This window comes from Coccinella septempunctata, chromosome 1 (genome assembly GCF_907165205.1).
Source record: "Coccinella septempunctata chromosome 1, icCocSept1.1, whole genome shotgun sequence".
In the NCBI taxonomy this organism is placed as follows: Eukaryota; Metazoa; Arthropoda; class Insecta; order Coleoptera; family Coccinellidae; genus Coccinella; species Coccinella septempunctata.
Window position 1 is genome coordinate 3468064 of NC_058189.1, and position 18211 is coordinate 3486274.

The window sequence follows — 18211 nt, forward strand, 5'->3', positions numbered from 1 at the left end:
CGCATGGAACCAAATCTGGTGAATAAGGAGGGTGTTCTAGTAATTCAAACCCTAAATCACGAATTTCTTGCATGGCAACATAATAGTTCATCTTTGTACGGTCTCCTTTGAGTGAACAGTTAGGCATGCATACCTGAAACATATTCTCCGGAAATTAAGATGAGCTTTTTTCAGTTTTCATTTATTTTTAATCTTATGCCAGGAAATTTCAGTTGATTAAACTATCAGACTCTACTCATCAGTAACTGTTGGAGATAATGCTTAGAAAAACAATAAAAAAATGGAGATTGGAGAAGGTGTATATTTTATACCATAAAATTCATTCATTCGGTGTAACCGGTTTCATCAGCACGACGTTGACATCATCAGACACATTACTGAAAGAAAATTACAAACTTCAGACAAATACAACAATCAAAGATAAACCTAAAAAGAGATTTTTCGAGACTGAATGTCTTAGGTGTGAAAGTTAATCTTTGATTGTGGTATTTTTCTGAAGTTTGAAATTTTCTTTCAGTAATGTGTCTGATGAGTTCACCGTCGTGCTGACGAAACCAGTTACACCGAATGAATGAATTTTATGGGATGAAATATAGACCTTCTTCATTTCATTTTTTCATTGTTTTTATGAGCATTATCTTCAACAGTTACTCATGATTTTTATCGCCTTCGCCATTTTGCAAACAAAGGTTAGTATTTTTTTTATCGAGCTTGTTTTTCAAGATATTCAAACACAAAAGTCACCTTAGTGTTGGAAAATAACTCATTCTGAACTGAAGATTACATTGAGACAATTAAGCACCTTTTTCTCTGCAATACAAGACGACATAAGAACTGCAGGTCTCTGAAAATGAAATGAAGACCCCTTTATTCGTTTTTTCTTTTCTTTTTCAAGAATCCAGGGTCTCTTATGAAACAAATATGTGTACTTACATCGGGGTAATCTGCAAGCGCCACAAGAAGATCATCTTTCGCCAAACAGAACAGATCCGAGTACCCCAACGATCTGACATTGGCTGTTCTTCTATTCCCGGTCCTGTTTCCTGCAATATCAAGAACGCTGACCTCCCCAAACACTGATCCGGCACTGAGCGTAGCCAGAACAGAATGTCCATCATCCGCAACCACCTGCAATCTTCCTCGTTTAACGATGTACATTTCCTTTCCAACATCACCTTTTCTGCAGATGTAATCGCCTGGAGAAAAAACCTGTATAAAACAAACACATAAACATGAGAAACCTTCATATATCTTATTGTTTTGGACGATAATTCTTCGTTAGTTGAACTTTGTATAGACCTATATGCAAGGAGGAGTTCAGAAAGTTTAACTTGTACTTGTTTTTGATATTTATAGCATATTATCTGGTTATGCAGAATTGACATTTACAGTGTTAATCAGCTTTATTATTGATAATGAACAAATAAAAAATATTCTATCTGTCTCTGCTACCTACCTGAAGTTTCAACTTAAGAACCAAGGCCTCCAGAAGCCCTGGTTCACAGTCTTGAAAAATTCTGACCTTTTGCAGTGTCTCTAGGTGAACCCTGATCGCTATTTCGGCTTTGAGCTTATCCGGTAGGGCTGAAAGTACCCTCTCTTCATCAAGAGCCCCACTTTCCGCCCATGTGTACGCGAACCACCTGATGACTCTAGCCTCAAGCTCTCTACCGACCTTTCTGAATGCCATGTACTGCTTGACACCATCCATGCGATTCTGAAAGTCCACGCGTGCCAGGTTCATGTTGGAGATCATCGAGCCGATGTTACCTGGAAGAATAATGCGATGAAGAACATTTCTACCTCTCATTACTCGATTCAAGAATGATAATACATCAAGGCAGGCCTTGAAAGTCCAGATACAGCTTAATTTCTCTGGTTTCTGTAGTGCATAGACAAATAATTAGGGATTAGTTTATCTATGCTGCAGTGTCTCCATAGGAATGAAATAAAAATATAACCTAGAAAAGTATTTGAACTGAAGTAATACACAAATTCGGAACTAATCGATCAGCATTGGAAATTTATACAATTTTATTTAAAATTTTTCGATTAAACCACTATAATGACCGTATGCACAGTTTGATTGAACGAAGCTTAAGCTGTAAAACGACATTTAAGCATAGAATTTCTATGGAAAAAAGGATGTTTAAGGAATTAATCTCGTTTAATGAAACGGTGCATATGGCTATAACATAAATAAACAGAGCAAATTCAAAATACATATTTTCTATCAGTGATATTCTGTCAGTTTGATTCCCAATACCAACCTAAATTCTGCAAATCAAAATAAATATTACCGAAAAGGAAATCAATCTGATATTTGCGATATCTCCTGTTATATTTGTCTGATACAATTGGGATTTCTGGTTTTATAATCAGCATTGCCAACGCTTCCACTCTAGTACAAATACTCGATTGGGACACCCCTAAAATGACCTATTTTCTACTCTGTTTGAAAATCAGGATGTTCTATTATTGTCTTAGGATATGGAGTGCATAGAATTTATTTTGAAGATTCTAAAAAACCAAACAGTTGATGATTCAATAGAGAATTGCAATTCAGAGAGCTCTTCGAAGTCAACTCGAAAATGAAAAGTGGAAAAAAAAATTTTCTCCTGAACTGGGCCAGATATTTGAAATTTTGGTATGAAAATATAGGTTTTCGAACACGCTGAATCTACTTCGAGTAATTTCGAAAGCCTATCCCTCTTCGTTTAGATTTTCATCTAGGAAATGGCATATTTCAAAAATTGTGAATTTCACTTGAGAATTCGTCAAGACCGAACGGTTGCGCTGACGTGGACGAAATTCTCAGATTTATTACAAGAAGAGTTGCTATTTCAGAATATGTATCACGTTCATATCTACGATAATTTTCCTGGAAGATAAACGACTCAAGAGATGACCTTCGAAAAATCCTGTAAAAGTTGGGTTCAGTTGAAACTTCCTCAAGTCCGAAATGGATGAAATTCTCAGATTTATTACTAGAAAAGTTGCTCTTTTAGAGTAGGTATGTTTTACGTTTGAATCTAATATATTTTTTCTGCTAAACGGTGTTAGAGATACGAAAGTTTGGTATGAAAATGTAGGTTTTTGAATAAACTGAATCTATTGTGAGCAATTTCGAAAGCCTATCTCCCTTCGTTCAGATTTTCATCTTGGAAATGGCGTTTTTCCAAAAGTACAATTTTCAATCTGCGATATATCCTGTTATATTCGTCTGATCGAATTGAGATTTCCGGTTATATAACCAGCGTTGCCTAGGCTTCCACCCTAGCACAAAAACTCTATTTGAAAATCTCGATTTTCGGGTTAAAAATGAGCAAGGGGTTGCACACCCCTAAAATGACCTATTTTTTACTCTGTCTGAAAATCAGTATGTTCTATTACTGTCTTAGGATATGGAGTGCAGGAGTGCATAGAATTTATTTTGAAGGTTCTATAAAACGAAGCATTCGATGATTCAATAGAGAATTGCACTCCAGGGAGCTCTTCGAAGTCAACTCGAAAATGAAAAGTAGAAAAACAAAAAAATGATTTTCTCCTGAACAGTGTCAGATATTCGAAATTTTGGTATGAAAATATAGGTTTTCGAACACGCTGAATCTATTGGCCTATCTCCCTTCGTTTAGATTTTTATCTCGGAAATGGCAACCAAACGGTTGCGTCGAGATGGAAAGGATCATTTTTTGCAGTGCGAGATGCCTTTCAATATGAAATCTCACAGATTATTTCCTAAACAGTTTGATCTCTTACAACCAACTACCTCCACTCTATCTCTGATAAGATTAAGTACAGTTACTCCCGGGACACCTTGTATAGTATGTGTATCCGGCATGAATTGATACTTTTATTACCATTTTATTATTGCTGGCACTTCCAATAGAATCATTGGGTATTAATCTTTAATTTCTCCAAATTTATAGCTGATGTGTTCCCTACAGCTTCGAAATTAATCCCGAGTCATTTACTCCATGAATATTAATAAGTTCAATCTTCCCCACCTCCATATCCTATAATAAACTTATATACCGACCATGCAGAAACTCGAGATTAAAGTTTTTATATCAAGTCGTTATTCCCCTGTCATCTTCAACTCGCTCTGTTTCAGCCCAATTTCAGATTGAAATAAAAATACACCTTAATCGTCTCTAGAATGAAATAGCCTCTGAATGAACGAAGTCATATCTGTGGGTCGATTGAAATACCAGAGACAACTGTGATATTCACCAATGAAACTCCATTATAGCACTTTTACCCCGCTCTATTTTCCTGGAATCTTCCAATTTTCTTATACAAAAGCGATCATTTGCCAAGACATTTATTATGAACACTTAAGAGTTGTTCTTGGTGAAAAAGACGACAGACTTTCGTATAAAATGCGAATATTTGACTTTCAAACGATTATTACAGCTATGTCTGGTCGGTTATTCCGAATTTCCCGCCAATGAAAAACCGGAAGGATTGATTTTTTCCCGAAAGCAAAATTTATCTAGGTAAAGGGTGTTTCAAATTGCGCGGTTTTTTTTAAAAATAAATAAATAGATGGCGCACCGAATTCGTCTGGGTATTATAACATTTAAAAAGTATGATATATGACATTTATAAAAATGGCTTCGTACACGACTCAACAACGCGTTCAAATTGTTGAATTATTTCATGAAAATCGGAGTTCTGAGAAAAGTGTTTTTAGAAAATTTCGTGAATTTTATGGTTTACATAATTGTCCATCTGAAAGCACTGTTGGTCGAATTATTAAAAAATTTCAAGAGACCGGTTCGGTGATAATCGAATTTTTGTGGCCTGAATTAATGAATATTGATCAAGAGGATATTTGGTTTTAACAGGATGTCGCCACACCTCACTTTGCAAATGACACAATTGATTTATTGAGACAATAATTTCTTGGACGAATAATCTGTAGAAAGGGTGATGTCAATTGGCCACTAAGATCATGTGATTTGACATCATTGGAATATTTTCTTTGGGGTTATGTGAAAAGCCCGGTCTCTAAGAATAATCCACAATCGATTCCTGAACTAAAGGATGAAATTATTCGTGTCATTAGTGAGATAGAGCCTCAGTTATGTCAAATTTTCATTGAAAATTTTAACAGAAGATTGGACGTCTGTAGAGATACAAGAGGAGGCCATTTGGCAGATATTATTTTTCGTACATAAATGTCATAACTTATACTTCAATAACAAATAAAAAATTTCTGAAAAGGAATGCAAATTATGTGTTTTATTTATTGTTAAAAAAAACGCGAAATTTGAAACACCCTTTAGGTACAAGCATAGATTATTAATCTATGGGTACAAGTTTATTACAAGTTATTATGGAGTAGGTTGATGTTTGGAGTAGGGACCCTTAAATAAAATGAAAACTTTTAAAAATGGAAAAATGCTATTAGGTGTCGAATAAAACTCATGGATAATAATGGACATTCGCATCAAATTCTTCTGCAAGACGTATTTTCGATGGAGTATTTTGGAAATCTATTTACAGTGTGTTTTTTCCACTAACTCCAAGGACCCAGTCAATCAGAAATGTAACAGTTATTCTCAGAGAGTACCAGAATATATCGCATTGAGGAGCTTTTCGGAGAATTAACATATTGTTAAGTCTATGAATACTACTATACGACTTATGTCTCTGTTGATATTTTTCAAATATTGAATCTGTGAATCTTTTTAGAACTTGAAATGATGTATTCATATTTGAATTTCCAACTCTACTCAGCAACTTCTCGAAGAAAAACTCACTGTAACTTTCTGAAATACGAGTATTCTATTTATCAATACGTTGTCTCGAAGTCAACTCCCGCGCTACAAAGCGGGTCAGTTAAAACTTCCTCAAGACCGAACGGTTATGCCGAGACGAATGAAATTCTCAGATTTATTACTAGAAGAGCTGTCCTTTCAGAATACGTATTACATTTTTATCTAGGATGATTTTCCTGTAAGATACGCGACTCGAAATTTGATCTTCGAACAATTCCCAGAAATTTGGGTTCAGTTAAAACTTGAAATATAGTTTTTCGAACTCGCCGAATCCATTGCGAGCAATTATGAAAGGCTATCTCCCTTCGTTCAGATTTTCATCTCGGAAATTGCATTTTTCAAGAATTGCAAATTTCACTTGAGAATTCGTAAATTAGTCAATTCGTCGAGCCGAGATGAATGAAATCTTGAGATTTATTACAAGAAGAGTTTCTCTTTCAGAATATGTACAGGTGGGCAAAATTCGTTGTCTACTGAAGGGATCTCGAGAACTAGAGCAGCTAGAAGAAAACGGACGACACATTCTCGAGCTCTTTTTCTCAACTAATCCAACACTGAAAACAGATCCAGCCTAACGTTCATAGATTTTGAGTTATGAACGAAAATTGAGAAATTGTCGTTTTCAATGAAGCTGAAAAACTCGCTTATTTGAACTCGTATTCGAAATCCGTTGTTACATTCTACAGGCACTTTTTTATGAGGAATTCGAATATGATATTATTAAATTTTTCGATCCAGTCGTTTTCGAGATACGACAGGGATTTCTGATTTTTCAAATGTAAACTATAGTTGAAAGTTATTTCATCTTGCTGCAATTTTTTTGCTGATTTCAAAAATGTATCATATGTCGCTATTCACATGAATATAACATAAAAAAAAAATTAATCTTTTTTTCTACTTTTCGATTTTCTGTTGAATTATAAGTAGGCTGGCTTACCATAGCAACCGTTGAATATGCATTATATTTTGTGAACGTGAGCTTCTATGATTGGAATCACGGATGTTTGGCATGCTTATCTTACGATGGCTCACAATTCGAATACTACTGTTGACAAACGTACCTATTTTTCATCGTCTTATTTTTTGTAAAAATTATAATTATTGATAGCTATCGTATTTTATTTATATTACTGACTCTTTAAGTTTCTTTCATGAATAGAAAAACGATAATTGAATAAATTTTCTTCTTTAATAATCAGACGAAATTCTTTTACTCTCTTTTAAAGGATATCGATCTCGATATCGATATATAAAAGAAATAATTATTCGAAAGTCGGTGATTCCTATCACAGAAGGTTGAGTTCACATAGGATTATATGGAGTTCACAAACCATAATGCATTTTAACGGTCGCTATGGTTACGCCAGCCTACTAAAACAGTGAATCGAAAAGCAGGAAAAAGTATTGAATTTTTTTTTCTTATGTTATATTCATGTAAATAGCGACATATGATACATTTTTGAAATCAGCCAAAAAATTGCAGCAGAATGAAAGAACTTTCAACTATAGTTTACATTTGAAAAATCAGAAATCTCTGTCGTATCTCGAATTCCTCATAAAAAAGTGCCTGTAGAATGTAACAACGGATTTCGAATACGAGTTCAAATAAGCGAGTTATTCAGCTTCATTAAAAATGACAATTTCTCAATTTTCGTTAATAACTCAAAATATATGAACGTTAGGGTGGATCTGTTTTCAGTTTTGGATTAGTCAAGAAAAAAGAGCTCGAGAATGTGTCGTCGTAGTTCTCGAGATCCCTTCAGTAGACAACGAATTTTGCCCACCCTGTGCAACATTCGGATCTACGATGATTTTTCTGGAAGATACGCGACTCAAAAATTGACTTCCGAAAAATTCCCAAAAAGTTGTGTCAGTTAAAACTGCTCTGATTTTTCATCCTTAGCTGGACCATGCAGTTTATACTGACATTTTTTTTTGTGAGAACATATGATAACACAAAAACCACCCTGTAGATATGGTTGAAAACCTGATCGTTCCTTATCCTGACTGAAACAAATATATCCCTAGAAATTCTCTCTAATGAATTCTGTTTTTTTTATCACTTAGTATATATATGATTATTCCTTGGTGGAAGTTGAATTACGAAAAGTGCTGAGTAGAATTGTCAATTTTATCTCGAAATCCAGGTTTAGAACCTCATTATTTGGAAGAACGGCATCCGGAAAAGGCAATTCTTTGTCCGATTGTTATCCGGGGTGCCAACCCCCTATTGTCTCTGAATACTAACTGAAATTGATTTAGGTCGCGTTCGAATCGTCACATTGGAAGGTCGGCTTGTCGGCGTTGTTCTATTAAATCACGGATTTTTATTATTTGCGAAAGCGATATCCTCTTTTCTTTAAATAACACTGAAGTCGAATATTGGGGAAGGCTGAAATGGGAAGTAATCGATACTGTTGGAATTGTTTTTTTTTTTGTATATTGGAAAAACCTACTGCCCAATCCTAATACGCTTCAAATTATGGTTATACTTTGACTGTTAATTTTTGACTTATGCATGAAGTATTACCTAATTCTTTTATTTATATTATAGTTCAATGGTGCAGATGGCGTGATAAGGACCAAATAGTATATAAAGATGGATTTAATGATGAAATCAAGAATATTGTCATTCTGTTGATAATGTGACTGATGGTTGTTGGATAATCTGGATTATAATGATTAAATTGGACACCTATTATTATTATTTGAACCGGGGTCGGTGTGGCTCGGTTAGCCTTTCGGGAACTGCGACCATGTGGATCATTTGTCCTCTAACCTACTCATTCATAGTAACCCAAGGAGGTCGTCAATTGTGTCGATAAAACCGATAACATCCTTAGGAGCCTTGGTCGTTACCTCGTCAGTATCCAGGACCAACTCTGGAATAAAACAAGGCTGCGTGTTAGCGCCTTTACTGTTCAATATTTTCGCCATAGCTGTCTCGATAATTGCTGACATGAGTATGCCTGTAAGAGGTGTTGGAATAAGATTCAGATTTCATGGAGGCCTATTTAACCTGAAGCGCCTCAGAGCAAAAACCCGTTCAAAGTTTATCACGGAACTTCAATATGCAGACGACTACGCATTTATCGCTAGCAGCCCAGAGGATCTACAGATAATGCTGGACACAATAAACATATATACGAAGCTTTAGGCCTTGGACTCAATATCGACAAAACCAAAATCCTGGTAAGTCCCCCAGAAAGCCTTCAAACACATATCAGCCTGGAGAATGAAACCCTAGAACAGGTCGAGCAGTTCAAATACTTGGGAAGCTTCATAAATACTAGGGCTAACCTAGACACGGAAATACACAACCGTATCAATTCGGCATCACGGGCATTCTGGAAGCTAAAGGACAGAGTATTTCAAAATCACGACCTCAATCTGAAGACCAAGACAGCTGTTTACAAAGCAGTCGTTCTCCCAACGCTTATTTACGGAAGCGAAAGCTGGACACCCTACAGGCGACATATTAAACAACTTGAACAAACGCAACAACGTCATCTAAGACAGATAATGCACATGAGATGGTTCCACAAAGTTTCGAATGCAGAAGTCTTGCAACGCGCGAGTTGTACAACAATTGAGACTCAAGTAACGAGGGCCCGACTCAGATGGAGCGGCCACATTCTGAGGATGCAAGACACAAGACTCCCCAAAATAGCCCGGAAACCAGGAGGCCAGTATAAGCGGTTTAAGGATACACTACATCAATCCCTAAAATCAATTAATGCCAATCATAACTGGGAACAACTAGCGTTAGACAGGTCACAGTGGAGATCTATGGTGCACAGTTATAATGGAGACTCGAGAAGAATTCAGCGGCGGCCAGATCTGGTTGGTGACCATGCCCGGAGTGTGAAAGGGTCTGTAGGTCACGGTTGGGTCTCTTCAGTCACAGGAGGGTACACAGTCGCAATTAGCCCCAAGAAATTATAAGCCTGTTTTTTTATGTCTTTTTGTAGATTAATTCCCGGTAACGGGATACAGCAATGAATCCAGGACCAGTTTTCCCATACGAATGGTTCTTAGGCCAGCCAGCTCCGAGTACTTGCATACCATGTGTTCAGCTGTTCCTGCTTCTGATTCTCAGAGCCTAAAAATCTCATCTGCTGACTTTCCCATTCGGAACAAATGATATTTGTACCAACAGTGCCCCGTCAGCAGTCCCATCACCCGAAGCTCAGTTCGTGACAGCTTTAGCAGTTTTCGGGTGTGGGTCGCTGAAATTATGACGAATTTCTTTGACTGAGTAAGTCCAGGAGTGTTTTTCCAAAAGATGAATCATGAAAATACATGCCCTTTGAGATAACATATATTATGCACACATCTGATTGACACCACTATACCTATCATATTAGCTATCATTTAGATCAGCACGATGTACTCCAATTCTACTGAAGTCCAGGATTGTCATGAATGTTTGATATTCGCATTCCGACTTGAAATGTATGGGTTCTGTGACATAATGGGCAAGTTTCCTAAAACTCCAAAACCGAATTTGAGATTATTTATGGAAAGCCTTTTCTACTAGTTATCCAACACGTTAAAGATTCGCTTCAAAATTCAGACATTTCAGAAATACACCCTTCGAAACTTCGACTATGTGAAAGCTTGTGACGTAGAATGCCTTTATTAAAGTATAGTAATTTTTGTTAATTCGACAACACTGGAACCGATCAAGAAGATATCCACAGATAACAAAAAATTGTTTCTGTAATCTGTGTCTTTATAATAACGTGCGTTCAAAAAAATTCGTCGTCAAGTAGGCTATGGAATTTTGAACGTCGATATTTCGTGTCTAAACGTAATTCTTAGCTCGTGCTTTACTATTTTCCAGGTGAACTGTCATTTTAGCCTTTTGGGTTGTTGTTGAATTAAAATTATCAGCAAATTATAAAGATGGTTTTTACGGACGTGTGAAAGACTTTTACTATTGAATTCTACTTCAAAATTGGAAGAAAATGGAAGGAAAATGGAAATATTCTGTTCCGGCGACTTCATTGAAGCCTATGTTGCTGTAGATTATTAAGAATGAATTTTACAGGTATGTTCAAACAAAAAAGGAAGTGGTATACCAAAAAAGAAAACTCTTGAGTTCAGTAATAATGAAAACATGGTGACAGAAGCTCGACAAACCTCTCTTCAGATTTTATCTCAAGTGGATGGAGTATCCGTTGGCATATGCCACCCGATTTTGAAAAAAAGATATCAATTTGTTTCCATAAAGATTGACATGTTATCAGAAAACTGAAAAGGTTGTGATTACCTAACCTTGTAGCATCCGAGAAAAATTGGAGTTCAGTATCATACTGAACTGATGCATACTGACAGTATGCATCAGTCAAAGGCAAAATGTGGACCTACTTTCTTTTATGGAACTTCAATAGCAGAACGTTGTGAAGGAGAGAGCATCATGCCTTTTTATAGCTGAATTGAATTTTAATAAATTGTCCAATAGCTATTTTCATGTAATTCAGTTCTTTTAGTTTAGTCATGGATTTTCAGTAATGACTGAATCAATTCAATATTTATAGAGAATTAATAAACATTTTATTGAGAATCTTACTGTGATTTATTCATATGATTGAAGTAACTAGAACCTTCTTACAAAAAAACATACAATTCAAGATTCATGTCTCTTACGTATGAAAATAGTGGACGGTTAAAATTTTTACGAAGAACTTTTCTAACCGCCTCAGATTGTTTGGATTCTACCGGTGTGAACTTAGCAGCCACTTTCCAGCAGCCACTTCAGATCTAGCGGCCGTTTGACCAGTGGCGTCGGGTACTTTTTTTTTTCGCGTACTGTGCTTACTGAAATCGGTATTAGGTCTCGGAAATGAATGAATTCTTTCAAAACTGGAGTGTTTATTCATAAGAAGATGATAAATACTATTTGAAAGATTTTTTATTCCAAGAATGTTGAAGTGTCAGTACCAGCCATAAAATGGATATTCGAAATATAATCGAAAATAGGTCTAAAAAATGAATAAAGGGTTTGAAATTCGGTGTATGTATTTATAAACCCTCAAGGAACGATATTCCAAGAGCTTTTTCATTTGCAGGACTTGGAAGGGTGAATTTCACCCCCTCTCCTCAGAGTCCACAAAATAATTCGAAAATAGGTCTTAAAAATGAATAAAGGGTTTGAAATTCGGTGTATGTATTTATAAACCCTCAAGGAAAGATATTCCAAGAGCTTTTTCATTTGCAGGACTTGGAAGGGTGAATTTCACCCCCTCTCCTCAGAGTCCACAAAATAATTCGAAAATAGGTCTAGAAAATGAGAAAAGGGTTTGAAATTCGGTTTATGTATTTATGAACCCTCAAGGAACGATATTCCGAGAGCTTTTTCATTTGCAGGACTTGAAAGGGTGAATTTCACCCCCTTTCCTCAGAGTCCACAGAATAAATCGAAAATAGGTCTTAAAAATGAATAAAGGGTTTGAAATTCGGTGTATGTATTTATAAACCCTCAACGAACGATATTCCGAGAGCTTTTTCATTTGCAGGACTTGGAAGGGTGAATTTCACCCCTATTTCTAATAATAAAAAAAACATCGAAAATACGTCTCAAAAATGAATAAAGGGTTTGAAATTCGGTGTATGTATTTATAAACCCCCAACGAACGATATTCCGAGAGCTTTTTCATTTGCAGGACTTGGAAGGGTGAATTTCACCCCCTCTCCTCAGAGTCCACAAAATAATTCGAAAATAGGTCTAGAAAATGAGAAAAGGGTTTGAAATTCGGTGTATATATTTATGAACCCTCAAGGAACGATATTCCGAGAGCTTTTTCATTTGCAGGACTTGGAAGGGTGAATTTCACCTCCTCTCCTCAGAGTCCACAGAATAAATCGAAAATAGGTCTTAAAAATGAATAAAGGGTTTGAAATTCGGTGTATGTATTTATGAACCCTCAAGGAACGATATTCCAAGAGCTTTTTCATTTGCAGGACTTGGAAGGGTGAATTTCACCCCCTCTCCTCAGAGTCCACAAAATAATTCGAAAATAGGTCTTAAAAATGAATAAAGGGTTTGAAATTCGGTGTATGTATTAATAAACCCTCAAGGAAAGATATTCCAAGAGCTTTTTCATTTGCAGGACTTGGAAGGGTGAATTTCACCCCCTCTTCTCAGAGTCCACAGAATAAATCGAAAATAGGTCTTAAAAATGAATAAAGGGTTTGAAATTCGGTCTATATATTTATGAACCCTCAAGGAACGATATTCCAAGAGCTTTTTCATTTGCAGGACTTGGAAGGGTGAATTTCACCCCCTCTCCTCAGAGTCCACAAAATAATTCGAAAATAGGTCTTAAAAATGAATAAAGGGTTTGAAATTCGGTGTATGTATTAATAAACCCTCAAGGAAAGATATTCCAAGAGCTTTTTCATTTGCAGGACTTGGAAGGGTGAATTTCACCCCCTCTTCTCAGAGTCCACAGAATAAATCGAAAATAGGTCTTAAAAATGAATAAAGGGTTTGAAATTCGGTCTATGTATTTATGAACCCTCAAGGAACGATATTCCAAGAGCTTTTTCATTTGCAGGACTTGGAAGGGTGAATTTCACCCCCTCTTCTCAGAGTCCACAGAATAAATCGAAAATAGGTCTTAAAAATGAATAAAGGGTTTGAAATTCGGTTTATGTATTTATGAACCCTCAAGGAACGATATTCCAAGAGCTTTTTCATTTGCAGGACTTGGAAGGGTGAATTTCACCCCCTCTTCTCAGAGTCCACAGAATAAATCGAAAATAGGTCTTAAAAATGAATAAAGGGTTTGAAATTCGGTCTATGTATTTATGAACCCTCAAGGAACGATATTCCAAGAGCTTTTTCATTTGCAGGACTTGGAAGGGTGAATTTCACCCCCTCTCCTCAGAGTCCACAAAATAATTCGAAAATAGGTCTTAAAAATGAATAAAGGGTTTGAAATTCGGTGTATGTATTTATGAACCCTCAAGGAACGATATTCCGAGAGCTTTTTCATTTGCAGGATTTGAAAGGGTGAATTTCACCCCCTTTCCTCAGAGTCCACAGAATAATTCGAAAATAGGTCTTAAAAATGAATAAAGGGTTTGAAATTCGGTGTATGTATTTATGAACCCTCAAGGAACGATATTCCAAGAGCTTTTTCATTTGCAGGACTTGGTAGGGTGAATTTCACCCCTATTTCTAATAATAAAAAAAACATCGAAAATAGGTCTTAAAAATGAATAAATGGTTTGAAATTCTATGTATGTATTTATAAACCCTCAAGGAATCATATTCCAAGAGCATTTTCATTTGCAGGACTTGAAAGGGTGAATTTCACCCCTTCTCCTCAGAGTCCACAGAATAAATCGAAAATAGGTCTTAAAAATGAATAAAGGGTTTGAAATTCGGTGTATGTATTTATAAACCCTCAAGGAACGATATTCCAAAAGCTTTTTCATTCGCAGGACTTGGAAGGGTGAATTTCATCCCCTCTCCTCAGAGTCCACAGAATAAATCGAAAATAGGTCTTAAAAATGAATAAAGGGTTTGGAATTCGGTGTATGTATTTATAAACCCTTTATTCATTTTTAAGACCTATTTTCGATTTATTCTGTGGACTCTGAGGAGAGGGTGTGAAATTCACCCTTCCAAGTCCTGTAAATGAAAAAGCTCTTGGAATATCGTTCCTTGAGGGTTTATAAATACATACACCGAATTTCAAACCCTTTATTCATTTTTGAGACGTATTTTCGATGTTTTTTTTATTATTAGAAATAGGGGTGAAATTCACCCTTCCAAGTCCTGCAAATGAAAAAGCTCTCGGAATATCGTTCGTTGGGGGTTTATAAATACAAACACCGAATTTCAAACCCTTTATTCATTTTTGAGACGTATTTTCGATGTTTTTTTTATTATTAGAAATAGGGGTGAAATTCACCCTTCCAAGTCCTGCAAATGAAAAAGCTCTTGGAATATCGTTCCTTGAGGGTTTATAAATACATACACCGAATTTCAAACCCTTTATTCATTTTTAAGACCTATTTTCGAATTATTCTGTGGACTCTGAGGAAAGGGGGTGAAATTCACCCTTCCAAGTCCTGCAAATGAAAAAGCTCTTGGAATATCGTTCCTGGAGGGTTTATAAATACATACACCGAATTTCAAACCCTTTATTCATTTTTGAGACGTATTTTCGATGTTTTTTTTTATTATTAGAAATAGGGGTGAAATTCACCCTTCCAAGTCCTGCAAATGAAAAAGCTCTTGGAATATCGTTCCTTGAATGTTCATAAATACATACACCGAATTTCAAACCCTTTATTCATTTTTAAGACCTATTTTCGAATTATTCTGTGGACTCTGAGGAAAGGGGGTGAAATTCACCCTTCCAAGTCCTGCAAATGAAAAAGCTCTTGGAATATCGTTCCTGGAGGGTTTATAAATACATACACCGAATTTCAAACCCTTTATTCATTTTTGAGACGTATTTTCGATGTTTTTTTTTATTATTAGAAATAGGGGTGAAATTCACCCTTCCAAGTCCTGCAAATGAAAAAGCTCTTGGAATATCGTTCCTTGAATGTTCATAAATACATACACCGAATTTCAAACCCTTTATTCATTTTTAAGACCTATTTTCGAATTATTCTGTGGACTCTGAGGAAAGGGGGTGAAATTCACCCTTCCAAGTCCTGCAAATGAAAAAGCTCTTGGAATATCTTTCCTTGAGGGTTTATAAATACATACACTGAATTTCAAACCCTTTATTCATTTTTAAGACCTATTTTCGAATTATTTTGTGGACTCTGAGGAGAGGGGGTGAAATTCACCCTTCCAAGTCCTGCAAATAAAAAAGCTCTTGGAATATCGTTCCTTGAGGGTTTATAAATACATACACCGAATTTCAAACCCTTTATTCATTTTTGAGGCGTATTTTCGATGTTTTTTTTATTATTAGAAATAGGGGTGAAATTCACCCTTCCAAGTCCTGCAAATGACAAAGCTCTTGGAATATCGTTCCTTGAATGTTCATAAATACATGCACCGAATTTCAAACCCTTTTCTCATTTTCTAGACCTATTTTCGAATTATTTCGTGGACTCTGAGGAGAGGGGGTGAAATTCACCCTTCCAAGTCCTGCAAATGAAAAAGCTCTTGGAATATCGTTCCTTGAGGGTTCATAAATACATACACCGAATTTCAAACCCTTTATTCATTTTTAAGACCTATTTTCGATTTATTCTGTGGACTCTGAGGAGAGGGGGTGAAATTCACCCTTCCAAGTCCTGCAAATGAAAAAGCTCTTGGAATATCGTTCCTTGAGGGTTCATAAATACATACACCGAATTTCAAACCCTTTATTCATTTTTAAGACCTATTTTCGATTTATTCTGTGGACTCTGAGGAGAGGGGGTGAAATTCACCCTTCCAAGTCCTGCAAATGAAAAAGCTCTTGGAATATCGTTCCTTGAGGGTTCATAAATACATACACCGAATTTCAAACCCTTTATTCATTTTTAAGACCTATTTTCGATTTATTCTGTGGACTCTGAGGAGAGGGGGTGAAATTCACCCTTCCAAGTCCTGCAAATGAAAAAGCTCTCGGAATATCGTTTCTTGAGGGTTCATAAATATATACACCGAATTTCAAACCCTTTTCTCATTTTCTAGACCTATTTTCGAATTATTTTGTGGACTCTGAGGAGAGGGGGTGAAATTCACCCTTCCAAGTCCTGCAAATGAAAAAGCTCTCGGAATATCGTTCGTTGGGGGTTTATAAATACATACACCGAATTTCAAACCCTTTATTCATTTTTGAGACGTATTTTCGATGTTTTTTTTATTATTAGAAATAGGGGTGAAATTCACCCTTCCAAGTCCTGCAAATGAAAAAGCTCTCGGAATATCGTTCGTTGAGGGTTTATAAATACATACACCGAATTTCAAACCCTTTATTCATTTTTAAGACCTATTTTCGATTTATTCTGTGGACTCTGAGGAGAGGGGGTGAAATTCACCCTTCCAAGTCCTGCAAATGAAAAAGCTCTTGGAATATCGTTCCTTGAATGTTCATAAATACATACACCGAATTTCAAATCCTTTATTCATTTTTAAGACCTATTTTCGAATTATTCTGTGGACTCTGAGGAAAGGGGGTGAAATTCACCCTTCCAAGTCCTGCAAATGAAAAAGCTCTTGGAATATCGTTCCTGGAGGGTTTATAAATACATACACCGAATTTCAAACCCTTTATTCATTTTTGAGACGTATTTTCGATGTTTTTTTTTATTATTAGAAATAGGGGTGAAATTCACCCTTCCAAGTCCTGCAAATGAAAAAGCTCTTGGAATATCGTTCCTTGAATGTTCATAAATACATACACCGAATTTCAAACCCTTTATTCATTTTTAAGACCTATTTTCGAATTATTCTGTGGACTCTGAGGAAAGGGGGTGAAATTCACCCTTCCAAGTCCTGCAAATGAAAAAGCTCTTGGAATATCTTTCCTTGAGGGTTTATTAATACATACACTGAATTTCAAACCCTTTATTCATTTTTAAGACCTATTTTCGAATTATTTTGTGGACTCTGAGGAGAGGGGGTGAAATTCACCCTTCCAAGTCCTGCAAATAAAAAAGCTCTTGGAATATCGTTCCTTGAGGGTTTATAAATACATACACCGAATTTCAAACCCTTTATTCATTTTTGAGGCGTATTTTCGATGTTTTTTTTATTATTAGAAATAGGGGTGAAATTCACCCTTCCAAGTCCTGCAAATGAAAAAGCTCTTGGAATATCGTTCCTTGAATGTTCATAAATACATACACCGAATTTCAAACCCTTTTCTCATTTTCTAGACCTATTTTCGAATTATTTCGTGGACTCTGAGGAGAGGGGGTGAAATTCACCCTTCCAAGTCCTGCAAATGAAAAAGCTCTTGAAATATCGTTCCTTGAGGGTTCATAAATACATACACCGAATTTCAAACCCTTTATTCATTTTTAAGACCTATTTTCGATTTATTCTGTGGACTCTGAGGAGAGGGGGTGAAATTCACCCTTCCAAGTCCTGCAAATGAAAAAGCTCTTGGAATATCGTTCCTTGAGGGTTCATAAATACATACACCGAATTTCAAACCCTTTATTCATTTTTAAGACCTATTTTCGATTTATTCTGTGGACTCTGAGAAGAGGGGGTGAAATTCACCCTTCCAAGTCCTGCAAATGAAAAAGCTCTTGGAATATCGTTCCTTGAGGGTTCATAAATACATACACCGAATTTCAAACCCTTTATTCATTTTTTAGACCTATTTTCGATTATATTTCGAATATCCATTTTATGGCTGGTACTGACACTTCAACATTCCTGGAATAAAAAATCTTTCAAATAGTATTTATCATCTTCTTATGAATAAATACTCTAGTTTTGAAAGAAT

The 18211-nt window shown here is 35.9% G+C and overlaps 1 protein-coding gene across 2 annotated transcripts in view; it reads right to left on the reverse strand.

The window, feature by feature from the left end:
* LOC123321990 (cyclic nucleotide-gated cation channel subunit A) overlaps positions 1–18211 on the reverse strand; it is an 82578-nt gene that overhangs the window by 15374 nt on the left and 48993 nt on the right. For both annotated transcript variants that reach the window (XM_044909814.1, XM_044909807.1), the window contains exons 5-6: positions 1457–1770; positions 934–1209 (exon numbers count right to left, since the gene is read on the reverse strand). In XM_044909814.1, coding sequence (XP_044765749.1) covers positions 934–1209; positions 1457–1770 — 590 coding nt within the window. The remainder of the gene's footprint in view (positions 1–933; positions 1210–1456; positions 1771–18211) is intronic.